A 12,906-nucleotide genomic window follows, 5' to 3' on the forward strand; every position below is an offset into this window, starting at 1 on the left:
GTACATGTGTTGGATTCATTTTTTTTTTTCAGCCTGAAAGGATTCAGATTTTTTCTGTCTGCATGGCTGTAATGTAAACAGCAGGTAACTGAGACTGAATGGAGACAGCTCCATCCTTTTTGCTTGAATTTGAAGCATTGTAAAGTAAAAGCTCTGAGAGTATATGAAATCAGAGGAAAGCAAGTGAGAAACAGTCTATGGTTAGTGATTCTGGAAGAGGAACACTGGATTCTGTTGCATTTCACAATAAAAAATATTTGGGGAAAAAAATGAGTAGCTGTGTGGGTGACACAATCAGCATTACTGCTCTGAAGAGTTGGTTGGTTGGGCTTGGGCTTATTCTTTTTTTCTCTGTATCCCCTGGCATATGATACTCTGGTTGTAGCAGTTTGGGTTGTTTGAAGGAGGGAGGTGGGGAGGGGAGAGATGCTGTCCTCTGGCATGTTCTTACTGCATAGATATTTCCTGTACACCAAAGTGTGAGTTCCACTCTGCATGTTAGATCCTGAAGTGAAGGCATTGCAATGCAACTCTGAGTTAAATACTGCAGTATTTTTATTGTAAAGGAAGACTCCGTACTTGTAACAGGGATTTAAAAGAATTGCTTTATCCTTAAGCTGTTCTTAGATTAACCAGTATCAAATGTTCCTCACTGAAAAGGTTACTCTTCCAAGATGTTTCTTCCTTCCTTATGTCTCTTGGGAAAGGAATTCAATGTCCATACTTCCAGTTTTTGCTAGTGTAGTGAAATAGTACAATACTAGTTGCTTAGCAGTTTCAGTTAGTTGCATGTAAGATAGAGTAATTCTTCACTCAGTAACCTTATCATAAAGGTTTATCATTTTGTCCAGTTATGTGTCATTGTAGATATTTTCAACACCTCTGCTTTCTGTAGTTTATTACTCCATAGTGTATTCTTCTCTGATGCCTTGTATGTGTACATAAAGTTGCCTTTTGACAGTTGAAGGAAGTCAGAATGCCAAGTCAACCTGACTGTTTTAGTAGTTTACAGGATGCCTTGTTGTCACCTGTAAGCTTGATTTTCCAGATAGCTGGTTGTGTTTTGTGTGGGACTAAAACAAGAGCAGATTTCAATGGAGTCACTAAAACTAGCATAATTCTGCAGTGTCTTTCTGATTTAACAGTTTTTGAAGAAACACTAGCAAGATAATTGAGTTCATGATGCATTACAACCTAAAATGCAATAATAAAATTGTAGAATGCATATTATGGATATAAAAGAAAGGATGATTCTGTCAGTAATAGTTTGACTAAATATTTCATTAGATAGGTCTTCAGTTTGAAAAACCATTTCTTTTCTGTCCCCTCAAACTGTACTGATGTTAAGCCTTAAATATTTGCTCTATATGCCCTAGGTCAACTTTTTAGTTGATTTTTTGGCTTTTTCCTGACACAGTTCTCATGCTGACTGTGACCTGTGACCACGCAATTCTCCTGTTTATCCTTTGTGATTACTGATGGAATTTCAGCTTCCCCACACCCCTGCTATTTTCTCCATAATATTGCAGGATATATTAAAAATCTGTATCATTATCTGACTTGTGAAGTTATTCCCAAACCAATAGTCTTTTTTGCTGTGGTTGGAGTAGAAATTTTGTCAGAAATACAATTACAACATTTATTATCTTCTGAAATGGAAGATAAAAAGATGCCATTAAACACATAAAAAATAGGCATAATGATTTAATATCTCTAGCTAATAAGAATGCTGTTGCTGGGGCTTCTTTTGTTTCTGATACTTTTAAAGTGCAAATAATATTTGAGTTACAGAAATTATTTTTCAAGAGTGAAACAGGCCGCTCCAAAGTTAACATTTCTTGGATATTTGTATGTAATTTTCAAATTTCTCAGTTTCTGTTGTTCCCTAAATTGATTCTGTCTCAGTAAATTGTAAAACTCAACTGACTTAAATGCAAAGTTGTTCTGGTGCTACCAAAGCATTTTTTTTTACAATCCCTCCTCTGAACAAAGCAAGACTGAGTGTTATTTTTACCTTAACAAATGGGACAGCTTATCAAACCTTCTGAATATTTACTAATGCTGAGCACGGAAATAGCTCAGGATGGACTTTTGCTACTTTCTCCAGGTATTTTGTGAAATCTAATAAAAGCATATAAATTTGACTTTTCAATCAAAATTTTGAAGCTTCATTTTATCCTCATTGGGAGTATTTTTGTGGCACTCTTGTTAAAATGTTTGAAGTTCTTTTGAAACCTTCGCCATCCACTATAGGTGTAGCATTTCATGAACAAAAACCTTGTTAAAATGCTGAAGAACCATGTTTCTTCTATTACATAGTAAAATATATTTTTATGGCTATAGTCAAAGGATTTCAGTTCTCAGCTATGAAATATTGGACTTCTTTTTTTCTTTTGCAGAAAGTAGTATCTGTCTCTTTGGCAAAGTGTTCAAGCAGTTGTGCTGGCTCTGTTGGATTTAACTTTGGACTCTGCTATGTTGGATTGCTAACTTAATTTCAAATGCTTTTAATTCTTTGTTGTTTTCCTGTAAGTAATTTGTATTAGAGGAGATTTGACACTTGCTTCTGTGGAGTAAACAAACTCTGTGTATTGTCAATAGCCGCCGGGTCAGGTGGTATAACCACCTCTGGTTACTGCTGCTCTGAAAGGAAATCAAAGCTGCCAGATCTCAGCTAGGAAGAGATTTCTCTGTGAAATTATCATGTGGACATCCTGCCCCCATCGCATCCCCTAACAGGAGGCAATTTAGGTTCATCTGTGCAACAAAGTTTTGTTACTACACAAGTTATGATGATACTAGGTAGCAAAATAAGAAAATTTGTACCAGAGCGCAGACACTTATCCTGACAAAAACCATTGATACAGATGCAGTTCTGCTGGCAGAAAGGAGTTTCTTTTAGCTTTGCATATAACTTTGAAGAAGTTGTATGTAGATATGTACATAGGTGTATATTTATGTGGGGGCTGGCAAACAGCACCTGAGTGCTCCTGCACCAGGGGCCCTGCTACAGTGCCAGGGCATGAAGGGAGGCTCTGCAGCACAGGCAGCTCTGCCCTGTGCCAGCCTCCTGCTCTTGAGGAGCACCAGACCCCTGGCTGGAGCCCAGGGACTGCAGCCCTTCTCAGCTTTCTGCAGGGCTGAGGAGAGCATTATTCACAGCCTTCAGTTCTTGTTCTGGCAGAGCCTGTCTGTTCTGGATTTTTTGTCTATATAGTAATTTTTTGCTCATTCTTATTGAGAAGTGGGGTTTAAGACAGAAGTGGAACTTTAGTTCTTCTCCTTTACATACAGTGTAAAGATTGCTCAAGATTGGTTTTGCCTCAACAGGTTAAGTATGAAGGCCTTATTTAGGAGAAACCAATTGCATGTTGTAAAGTAAATTCTTTTATTTTTTTCTCAGGAGTAAACATGCCTTCGAGAACAAGAAATGCCTCTGGGTTTGTTGATCAACCTATTTTCATTGTAAATTCATGTTGAATATGAATATACTAGGTGACTTTGAATGAGATAGAGGAAGTGCTGTCCTTTATGTATAATTTAAGACTGTACAACAAAGTCACTGGTACCAGGTATCGTTTCTTTGTAAAGTTCAGTTAGACTTTTCTAGCTAGGTATTGGTCTAAAGGCTTTCATTCAGTTTTTTTAGCTAGGGGAAAGAAGACAGAAAGGCGTCATGAGCAGGCAAGCCAGAAGAATGGCTGTCATTTCTCTGATTAGGTATGTTCCTGGTGAGGATGCTCTACTCTCACTCATACCCTGCCTCCTTCCTCCCATGTGCTTGATGCCCTCTGTCAACCCACACAATCTGCTATTTGAAGTACAGGGAGTTTGCCCACATGCTAGGAAAGTCCTAGGGTTTTTATACCTTGGTTTTTATTCATTAACATTTGTAATATCAAAAATAGCAGAATATTCTATTTATAGTGGTAGAAAGGAGACCTTGTCCACATAGAGTTATTAATTTACTATCGTTACTTCCTTCTAGTAAGCGTTTCATTATATTTACAGTTTCTGTTGCAAGTATTCCTCCTGCTCTCCTTTTGCTTTTCTCTGCCCTGGAATGGATAAGAAGTTCAAGCAGAGTTTGTAATACAATTTTTATAGGACTCTATGCAGGTAAAAAGAAACCATCATGGCAACTTTTTTTCAATTTCAGCCATAAGACATCCCCTTGGGTATGCACGCAAGCAGTCCAAAGTAATTTGCCTAAATTAAACTTGACTATTTTATTTCATAATTGTAAATAGTAGGAAATGCTTCTATAGTGTCATGTTATTTCTCCTTAGTTTTGCAAAGCTTCTTGCTGAAGCTGAAGGTATGCTGGAGGTAATTGATTACCATTCTTTGCCTTTCTTCTACAGGGTACATTTTTATATTTTGGTGCCTATGGTACAAGTGTTTTTATAACTTATGAAAGTGTTTGAGTATAGTCTTCCTGAACTGTTACATTAGAATTGACTTCCTGACAGGGGATTCTCACCTTTGGAAATTGAACCTCCAATGATTTCTGCCTGATTTGTTTTGGATGTTTATGATATGCTTTGAGGTTTTTTATTTGGTTGTTTTGTTGGGGGCTTTTTTTGTTTGTTGGTTGTTTTGTGAGGTTTTTTGTTCAGTCGGTTTTTAATTATCAATTCCTAACTTTTCACCAGTATTGCTTGTTTTTGGGGGGAAATACTTAGCTTTTTAAAAAGTTTAACCTCATACAGACTGTGCAGGGTACTATTAATATTAGAAATTAACATCAATGAGCAAATTAGAAAAAATCACCTGGTTTTAAGTAAAGTTTATTACTGATGATCTGAGAGTTTAGAAAGAAGTATTTCAGGAATATTATTCATTTCTAACTGGATGCACTCAAATATTCACAGACTTCTAAGAGGTTTTTATTAGAAAAATAGAAATAATTTTTAATGGGTTTTTTTTGAGAAAACAGGGGTTATTATGTGTTCATTTTGGATGGAATATATGGAATATGGATATGTTCAATGGATGGAATACAGAGAAAATATTTTTGTTCTTTACTAGATTCTGTATATGTGCAATTATAAAATACTGAGTGCATTGGATGTACTGTTTTACAGGGTTTTCTCAAACCGGAAGCCGCACTCTGGGAAAAAGATGACATAAAAAAACTATGTAGTCAGTTTCTCAATATGTGTGTGAAAGGTTGCTTGTAAAATGTGATGTAATTTCTTGGCCTAGAACTTTCAGGATATCTTGAGATGTGCCTTTGGTCAGGGGAGTTTATTATTCATGCCATCACAGGAATACTAAATTCAGTATATCTGTCATCCTGATAGAAATAAATAAATCTGATTAATCAGACCATAGCTGTAAGTGCATCAGGATTTCAGTTAATTTTCTACAGATAATTAGATAAAAAACTCCACCATAGTAAGCTAAGAGTTTTCATTGCTTTGTGCTGGCCTGGCTTCTATAAACTCAGTTAGCTTCAGGCTGAATTTGCTGTTTTCAAGACTTGAAGTGTTATGCTCTTCCATCTAAGGTGGAAGTGCCTGTTTTGCTAAAGAGTACAGTCTGATAGTTTGGCCTGTTTTATTGGCTGTGAGTTTGTAACCTGGTACCACTGCTCATGATCAGCCTCTAAACTGAGGGGTGTGCTACCTTCAGGAGTCCTTCCAGGTGTTTCCATGTCAGACTGGATGTGATGCGCTTCTGTTAAGTGCGCTTTAAGTTCTTTATTTCAGCTTGGGCATTTTTTTAAAAACTGGAGAAGACTCTGATGTGTAAGATGACATGAAAGACTTTGAAGTGTGAGAGTCTGCATTACAAGTTCTGAAAGCAGACTGCTCAAGCTAGAAGTGCTTAGTAGAACTTTGCTCTGGATGCACCACATAGTTTATCTGTATTTTACTGCTTGAATGCAAAACTTCATTAAAATTTACAAATAAATGATTCCAGAGATACCTTATCAGATGACATGGGGCAGCAAGCCACAGTGGGCACATGGCAAGTTGTTGCTGTGTGTGCAATATGAGAGGAAATGAAGAGTGCTGTCATCAGCTGAAACTACAGAGAAGTTTTCTTCAGTAGGAGCTGATAAAACAGCATTTAACATACTCAGTCTTTGACAAATAGATCAGAGAGCTGTTTTATGTGGATCACTCATGGACTGAAAAAAATAATTTCAGACCAGAAGTGATCTGTGAGTAATTATATCCTACAAAAACCCAACCCCCCAAAAAAACAATAACAACAACAAAAAAGCATCAAAAAAACCAACCAAACCGTTCAAAAGCCCAACTCTTGAACGGTTAAATTTAGCATTTCCACAGTGAACCATTTTTATATGAGGGTAGATTCACAAGAGCAGGAAAAAAGTAGTGATAATGATAGTACTGTTTCTCCTAAAAATTTCCCATGATTTCAAATAACCAAAAGACACAGGAATTCAATATCTGGTAAAGTGGGACACTACTCTGTTATGCCTTTGCTCTTTGATCTGTTTGAGCTTAATGCTCTACTAATGACTAATTATTTGTAGTTGTTTTAATCACAGTATCAGAAATATTTTACTATTAGTAGGCAAATGTACCATGTGTTCAAAATTTAAAGGTTTAATTTTAAAAAGCAGACTATGCCAATTTTTGTGATTCATTAGGAAGCTTACCAATGTCACTTTTTTATAAGCCCATCTTAATTATAAGATTCTAAGACATAATTATAAGATTCTAAGACATGCTTTTAGAAACTCTGGTCTGTAGTTTCCATATTTGGAGCTCATAGAGGATGGAAGCCTGTTGATAGGCAATTGTGTGAGAGAGACTTGTATTTTTTCTTTTTTTCTTATTTCCCTTGAGGGATTTTTTTTTTTCATTTCTATAAATAAAACTGCTCAGGCATCCTTATATATGGATGCATTTTACTCAGATTCTATTCTTAACAGTTATGAAGCAAAGGGAGGCTGGGATGCAGTGTTTGTGTCTATGTGCTGTGTGAATCTTTCATGGGAAAACATTTGGGAACACGCAGAGGTGATAAGGTTATGTGTAAGGATTTTTCACAAATTGATCAAGTACCACCCACAGAGTTTTGGCTATTTTGCTTGACAGAAAACAAAGATGTGCAATTATGGTTTGCTGTTTGTGACATCATTTTATAAGCTAAATTTAATTTTCTGCTGAACATCCGCTGGTAATGTCATGGTAATAACTTCCTATTGATTAATTAAATCTGTTCCTTCTCCTCCTTATTTGTAACTTGCATGAAGTTGCCCAAATGTGAGTTTATGTTATTCCTAATGGTCTGTGAATGGAAACACTGTACACATTTTAATTTTCTTCTCTGCTTTGCTCAGAAGTAACAATTTAAAATTGATTGCCTTATTAGAATTTATTCTCTCAAAATAAGCTATAGCTTTGACTCTCAGAATAGTTTGGGGTTTTTTTAATATAAGACATTTTTACTACATTGCTGGTGACATACAGAATTGTTTATGACTTGGTAGCATTTTAAGTACTTTAGAAAGGGGCTAATTTGAAGGAAAGACAACATTTAATTCTTGATACTTTTCATTTGAAATAGACTGAGTAGAAGGACTTTCTTTAAAAGGAACTTAAAGTGAAATGGGCTGAATAGAAGTGTTGGACATGAACTAACTGGTATCCAAAACTAAAGGCAATCTTTGAGACTAGTGTCACTCCTTTACAGCAAGGTTTTGGCATTTCAGTGTTGTGTTAGATTTCAGCCATTTTGGACCTTTGCTGAGCTGGAGGAGATTGTAAAGTTAGATATTAGGAAAGGTTAAAATATAAAACAGATAACCTTAAAAGTATAGCAGCATACTTGATGTCTGATAGTATTTAAAAATGTCTCTACAAATTTCCAGACTATGATAACGATAACCATTTTGGACACAAGTTAGATAAGTTGAAAATTTGAAATGGTCTTTTTTCATTTCTCTTACAAATTTTGAAAGCTCAGTTATTTGCTTATCTTGTTTGAGTTTTGACAAATATCAAGGTCTTTGTCTTATTTCTATAAATGCTTTTATGTTGTATTGTACTTCCAAATGTTTGAACATGTAGCAGAAACATCTTAATTTGCTGCTTAACCCAGTAAATGATAAGAGGATTTTTCCATTACTCTGACTTGCAATGCTGGTGGCAGTTTACTAAGATGCAAAACATTCTTTCAGATCTATTTGTCTGATATATTGAAGTTTGGATCAATGAAAGAAGGGGTGAGACTTTTAGTAGCTTAGCATTTGCTGTGTTTACTGAATTGATAGCTTTCCTCCTTGGGTTGAAATAATCTCTCTTGCTTCAGACTTTACCTGACAATGCTAGGATGACAGAAATCAGTGGAAGTGATGTCAGTGAATGCCATGGTACTATCAAACCTTGAGATGGCTTCACTCTGGCTTCGTGGCACTGTCAGTTAAGGTCTGAGTACATGCCTGGGTATGTGCCCCTGTCTCTCCTAACCATACTCTGCACTTCATGGGTTCTTGCCTGAGGCCTTGAGACCTGCCCTGCAGAATGTAACTGCACAATGGAACTTTTAACCCAGAGAGGATTCTAAGACTTTCTTTTTTGCTCTCTTACCTTACCACAGTCTTTGCTTTCAGCTGTTTCCCACCACACAGGACTGTGCAGAATGGCACTGGGGACACAGGAATGTTATTGTGGATAATGCAGCAGTATAAGTTCACAATAATATTGATATGATTTAGTATTACTTAAAATTAAAATAGTTGATGTCTGATAGTATTTTAAAAAGTCTGTCATTGTTGCAGTACTTAAACCATCAGTCTCTGATCGTACGTGATTCAAAGGCAAGGTCAACTACAGTTAAATCATTCTTGACAGAAACTCATCAACATACCTAGGTGATCCTGTAAAAGTCTGCTAATAATTCTGCCTAGCAATTTACATTCTACAAGATTATTTTAGAGACTTAGGAGATTTTTTTAAAATGTTTGACAATTCTTTTAATACCCTCTATTTTGAAAATCTGTTCAGCCTTGCAACATAAATATATTTTGTGCACATTGTAAATATTGTGTATTTTAAATACATCAGGTGAGACTAAAATTTCCCCTTTGCAAATCTAATAGATATTTTCATGGGCTGTCAATAAATTCCAAAGAAATAGTTTAATTGGAACTATTTTAAAGGTTTATTTTGTAAATGTAGATATATGAAATGTAATCAGAAATAGTAACACTTGACTACTCAATTTATTTTAGTGTGTAAGTAAACTAAAGTTGTCTGAAGATACAAGAAGTTTTTAAAGAAATCTCAATAAGTCATTAATTATTCAGGTAAACTTGTTGTGAAGGACTTTCTAATGAATTAGCGATGATTTAACCTCTCATGACTCAAAAATACCATTAAGAACTTCAAGGCACAGACAAAACCAAATTGGTTGGGAAGATCATTCTCTCTCACTTAGCCTGAAGCAAAGTTTACACATCAGAGTTTTTTCTCTCAACGTTGCCTTGTGTGGATCTTCTCTGTTGTTTCCTTCTCCCATTTTCTGAAGGAATCAATTTTTCAAAATGTACCATTACTGAACAAACAGCTGAAAACTACTTTTTTACAAAGCTGAAATAAGAGGTTAGTTCATACTAAGCAAAGGTTTCATACTATGAAGTTGGAAGAAGCGCTTGTGGTTGTCTAGTAACATACGGATTTTTCATCTGTATGACTAGTCTGAGTGAATATCTTCATCAACCAGGGCTGTCTTTTTGAAGAAAATGCTCCTCATTAATTGTATTTATTCAAGCCATAGTGGTACAGCACATAGCTCTTCAATCATATGTACCTGAAACATGTACCTAAAGTCTGCTTAGATTTTCCTTATTGCCTCATCCATTACAGCTGGAATTCTCTCTTAGGTCAGAACAAATTGAAGTGTTACAAATTGAACCTGGTCAAAAAGCAAATCTGAGAGTCCTTGTGTGTATGCATATATATATGTGTGTATATATATATGTATATATGTGTGTGTGTGTGTAGATTTTTTTTAAAAATTAAAAGCCTGACTTTTGGCTATCCTGTCTATCTTATGATGTGGTTCCACTTAAATAAAGACAAAGGCAGCTGAATTTTCAAATTATGTTTCTGTATTCAAGAGTGATGGCAGAAGTGAAGAGCTGCCGAGTCCCTGTGATTCTCCCTCAGCAAGAAGTTCAAAAAGGAAGGCAGAGAGTGAGAGTGGGTCAGCTGTGCTTAGTGTAGAGCAGCCCAGAGGCATCCCCTCCTCCGTGGACTGGGCTTTGGACCACATTGTGGGCCAGCTGGAGATGTTAACTGTAGTAAGTATGCAATAACAGGTGACACTTGCAGTGCAAAATGACAGTGCTGTCAAAGGCAGCAGTAGCCTGGAGTCATGTTCATAAATCAGAACTTTAAAGACTATGGGGTTATTTTGAATAGCTATATAGTCAAGTGACTGTTTTGGTGTTTTCCTTTCAGAAGATATTGATTGCATGTATTGTGTTTGCCAAAGTGAAAGCTTCCTGGTACACAACCATGAAGATTGCTGCTGTATTTTTAACTCTGGCTGAAGAGAATCACTGTTTTTCAGTAATGAGATCTGGTAGTTTTGTCAGAAGGCAGTTATTTAGCAGACATTCCAGCTGGAACAATCATGCACTAGCAAGGGATGAACAAAGTAAATTGGCAATATACAATTAAATCCCTTTCCCAACTTAGTGTGTGAGGTGTTGGCTTAGGTAGGAATCCAAGCAGTGCAGTAAGTCCTTGTGCCAATGAAACTGCACAAATACTCAGTCCCAGTCAGTGACTCTGAGTTGCTTGTTTGCAAATGCTCAATACATCTTTTTAATCCAGATTTAGCTTATATTTTCAAATACTTCTTTGTAGTCTGTAATACATTGATATTAAATCACTTCAAAATGGAGCACCTAAGGGTTTTTTTTCTGCGTTCTTTTGCAATATATATGTTAAGTAGGAAGAAGCAGCTTTTCAGAAGTATGGAGTCCAGTCATGAGTTGGAAATTATTTGTGTAGTAAGTTGTAAAAGAAACTGCCAGCCTGGGTCCAAAAACTTACTTCTTCCACTGAAGATAATATCATGGAGAATAAATGCTTTTTAATAGTATATTTTTTCTCACTTCCTTTTCTTGGGGATGCCTTAAAAGTTTCTTTTAGTTTTTTGAAAGATATCATTTGTGGTCACAGGTATGGCTGTTTTTCTATTGGAATATGGATGCAACTTTCACACAGTATTTCAGAGTACTTTACATTATACATGTATGAATTTCTCTTTCTCAGTGAAAATGTTTTGTGAAAACAAAAAGCCTTTAGAAAATCTCCATGGAGGCAAAGCTGTAATTTTTAAATACAGTTGTAAATAGTGGAATAGCTAAGGAGAAGCCATCTTATAGTATTTTTTCCTGTTGAGTTAAAATTACTTTTCGTATGTTGCACACTTTTATAATATTGTGTGAATAATATAAACTCCATTGAAATTGTTCTCTTCTTCATGCAGACCATTTCAGTCCTGGAAGAACGTCTTACTTGTACAGAAGATAAATTGAAAGAATGCATAAAAGATCAGCAAAAAATGTTGCTTAAGGGAAAACAGAACTAATAAAATACGAAAATGAACTATGTTGATGAGTATGTTTCATAAAATCACAAGGAATGTTTCTTCACTGGATTTTGCTATAAGCAGAAACATCAAATCAAAGTAATAAAAATGGAAGAAATTAAAAAAAAAATTCAAACATTGGTAGCAAGCAGATATTCTGGTTATCTATTTAATGAAGTGTAACCCAATCCAAACTACAACTTTCCAAATAATTTCCAATGAACATTCCAGAACTCTTACTTCAACCTAACAAGATATTTGTATATAACTAAGCCACTAACTATGTATCTTTAGATGAATAACAGTTATTATGCAGGTTACCACTGTGCAGATTTTTAAACTCAGTCAATGATGTTTTTAAAAATAATGTTCTTTGTGCTAAGACAACATTACTGGAACACCTAAATTGAGTAAGACATAATATAAAAATGCCAGAGGTGTTCTTTGTCCCTTATATATTCTCAAGTGTTTTACCAAAAAATAGTGTGCTATTCTTTATCTTCTCAACATTTTAGTAATGATTGCAAGAAGATGTTGTGTGAAAACTTTTAGTTACAAATGCAGGAATTAAGTCACTTTAACTTTGAAGCTGTAATTGCATCTATGTGAATCCAGCTGCAAAACATGAGTTTTGATGCACTTGAACACTTATGCTTATCGTATCCCCATCAAAATTCACTTTTCATATTTATAAAAACAAAAATGAGCTTTATACTTCTGAAGAATATATTTGAACCAAACACAAAAATTTGCAAAATCTAGGTCATAAATACAAAAGATTCTTATCCCATAAGAATGTCCATGTGTGCTCGAGCTTTGCATGCTGTGAATGTACCTGATCAAGTAATGCATTGTGAATGCTGACATAAGTCAGGAAAAACTTTGCAGTGTATGATGATTTGAGTTTTATTTTTAATAAAAATGCAATTCGTAGAAAGACGATTTTGGGTCTTATTTAATGGAAAATATTTATTTTCTTTATGTCTGTCTATTTTTTAAAATGTCAATTGCAGAACACGTGTTGTAAATCCACAGTCAAAACTAGATAATTGTGCGTTTCTGTAACTTTACATGTCTGTTGAAAAATAGGACACTTGGAATGGGGAAGCACTTTAATCCAATTCTCACCTGACTCTATATAGATAAAGCCCATTTCCCAGGCTGAACCTCATTAACATCAGCAGAGTTCGACTTTAGTACACAAGCTCAGTGTGTAAATATGACTGCAGCTCAGGCCACAGAAATGTGCAGTCAATTTTTCTTGTGTAACTTATTTTCTCTTTCAGCAACCATCTTCAGATCGCCAGACATCACCTC

At 35.4% G+C, this 12,906-nt stretch overlaps 1 protein-coding gene across 2 annotated transcripts in view; it reads left to right on the top strand.

Moving 5' to 3' along the window:
- POC1B (POC1 centriolar protein B) overlaps positions 1-12,503 on the top strand; it is a 45,243-nt gene extending 32,740 nt beyond the window's left edge. For both annotated transcript variants that reach the window (XM_058804831.1, XM_058804832.1), the window contains exons 11-12: positions 10,106-10,288; positions 11,488-12,503. In XM_058804831.1, the coding sequence (XP_058660814.1) occupies positions 10,106-10,288; positions 11,488-11,589 (285 nt within the window). In that variant the 3' untranslated portion in view covers positions 11,590-12,503. The remainder of the gene's footprint in view (positions 1-10,105; positions 10,289-11,487) is intronic.
- The last annotated feature ends 403 nt before the right edge of the window (positions 12,504-12,906 follow it).

The sequence above is a fragment of the Ammospiza caudacuta genome, chromosome 5, assembly GCF_027887145.1.
Source record: "Ammospiza caudacuta isolate bAmmCau1 chromosome 5, bAmmCau1.pri, whole genome shotgun sequence".
Taxonomy (NCBI): Eukaryota; Metazoa; Chordata; class Aves; order Passeriformes; family Passerellidae; genus Ammospiza; species Ammospiza caudacuta.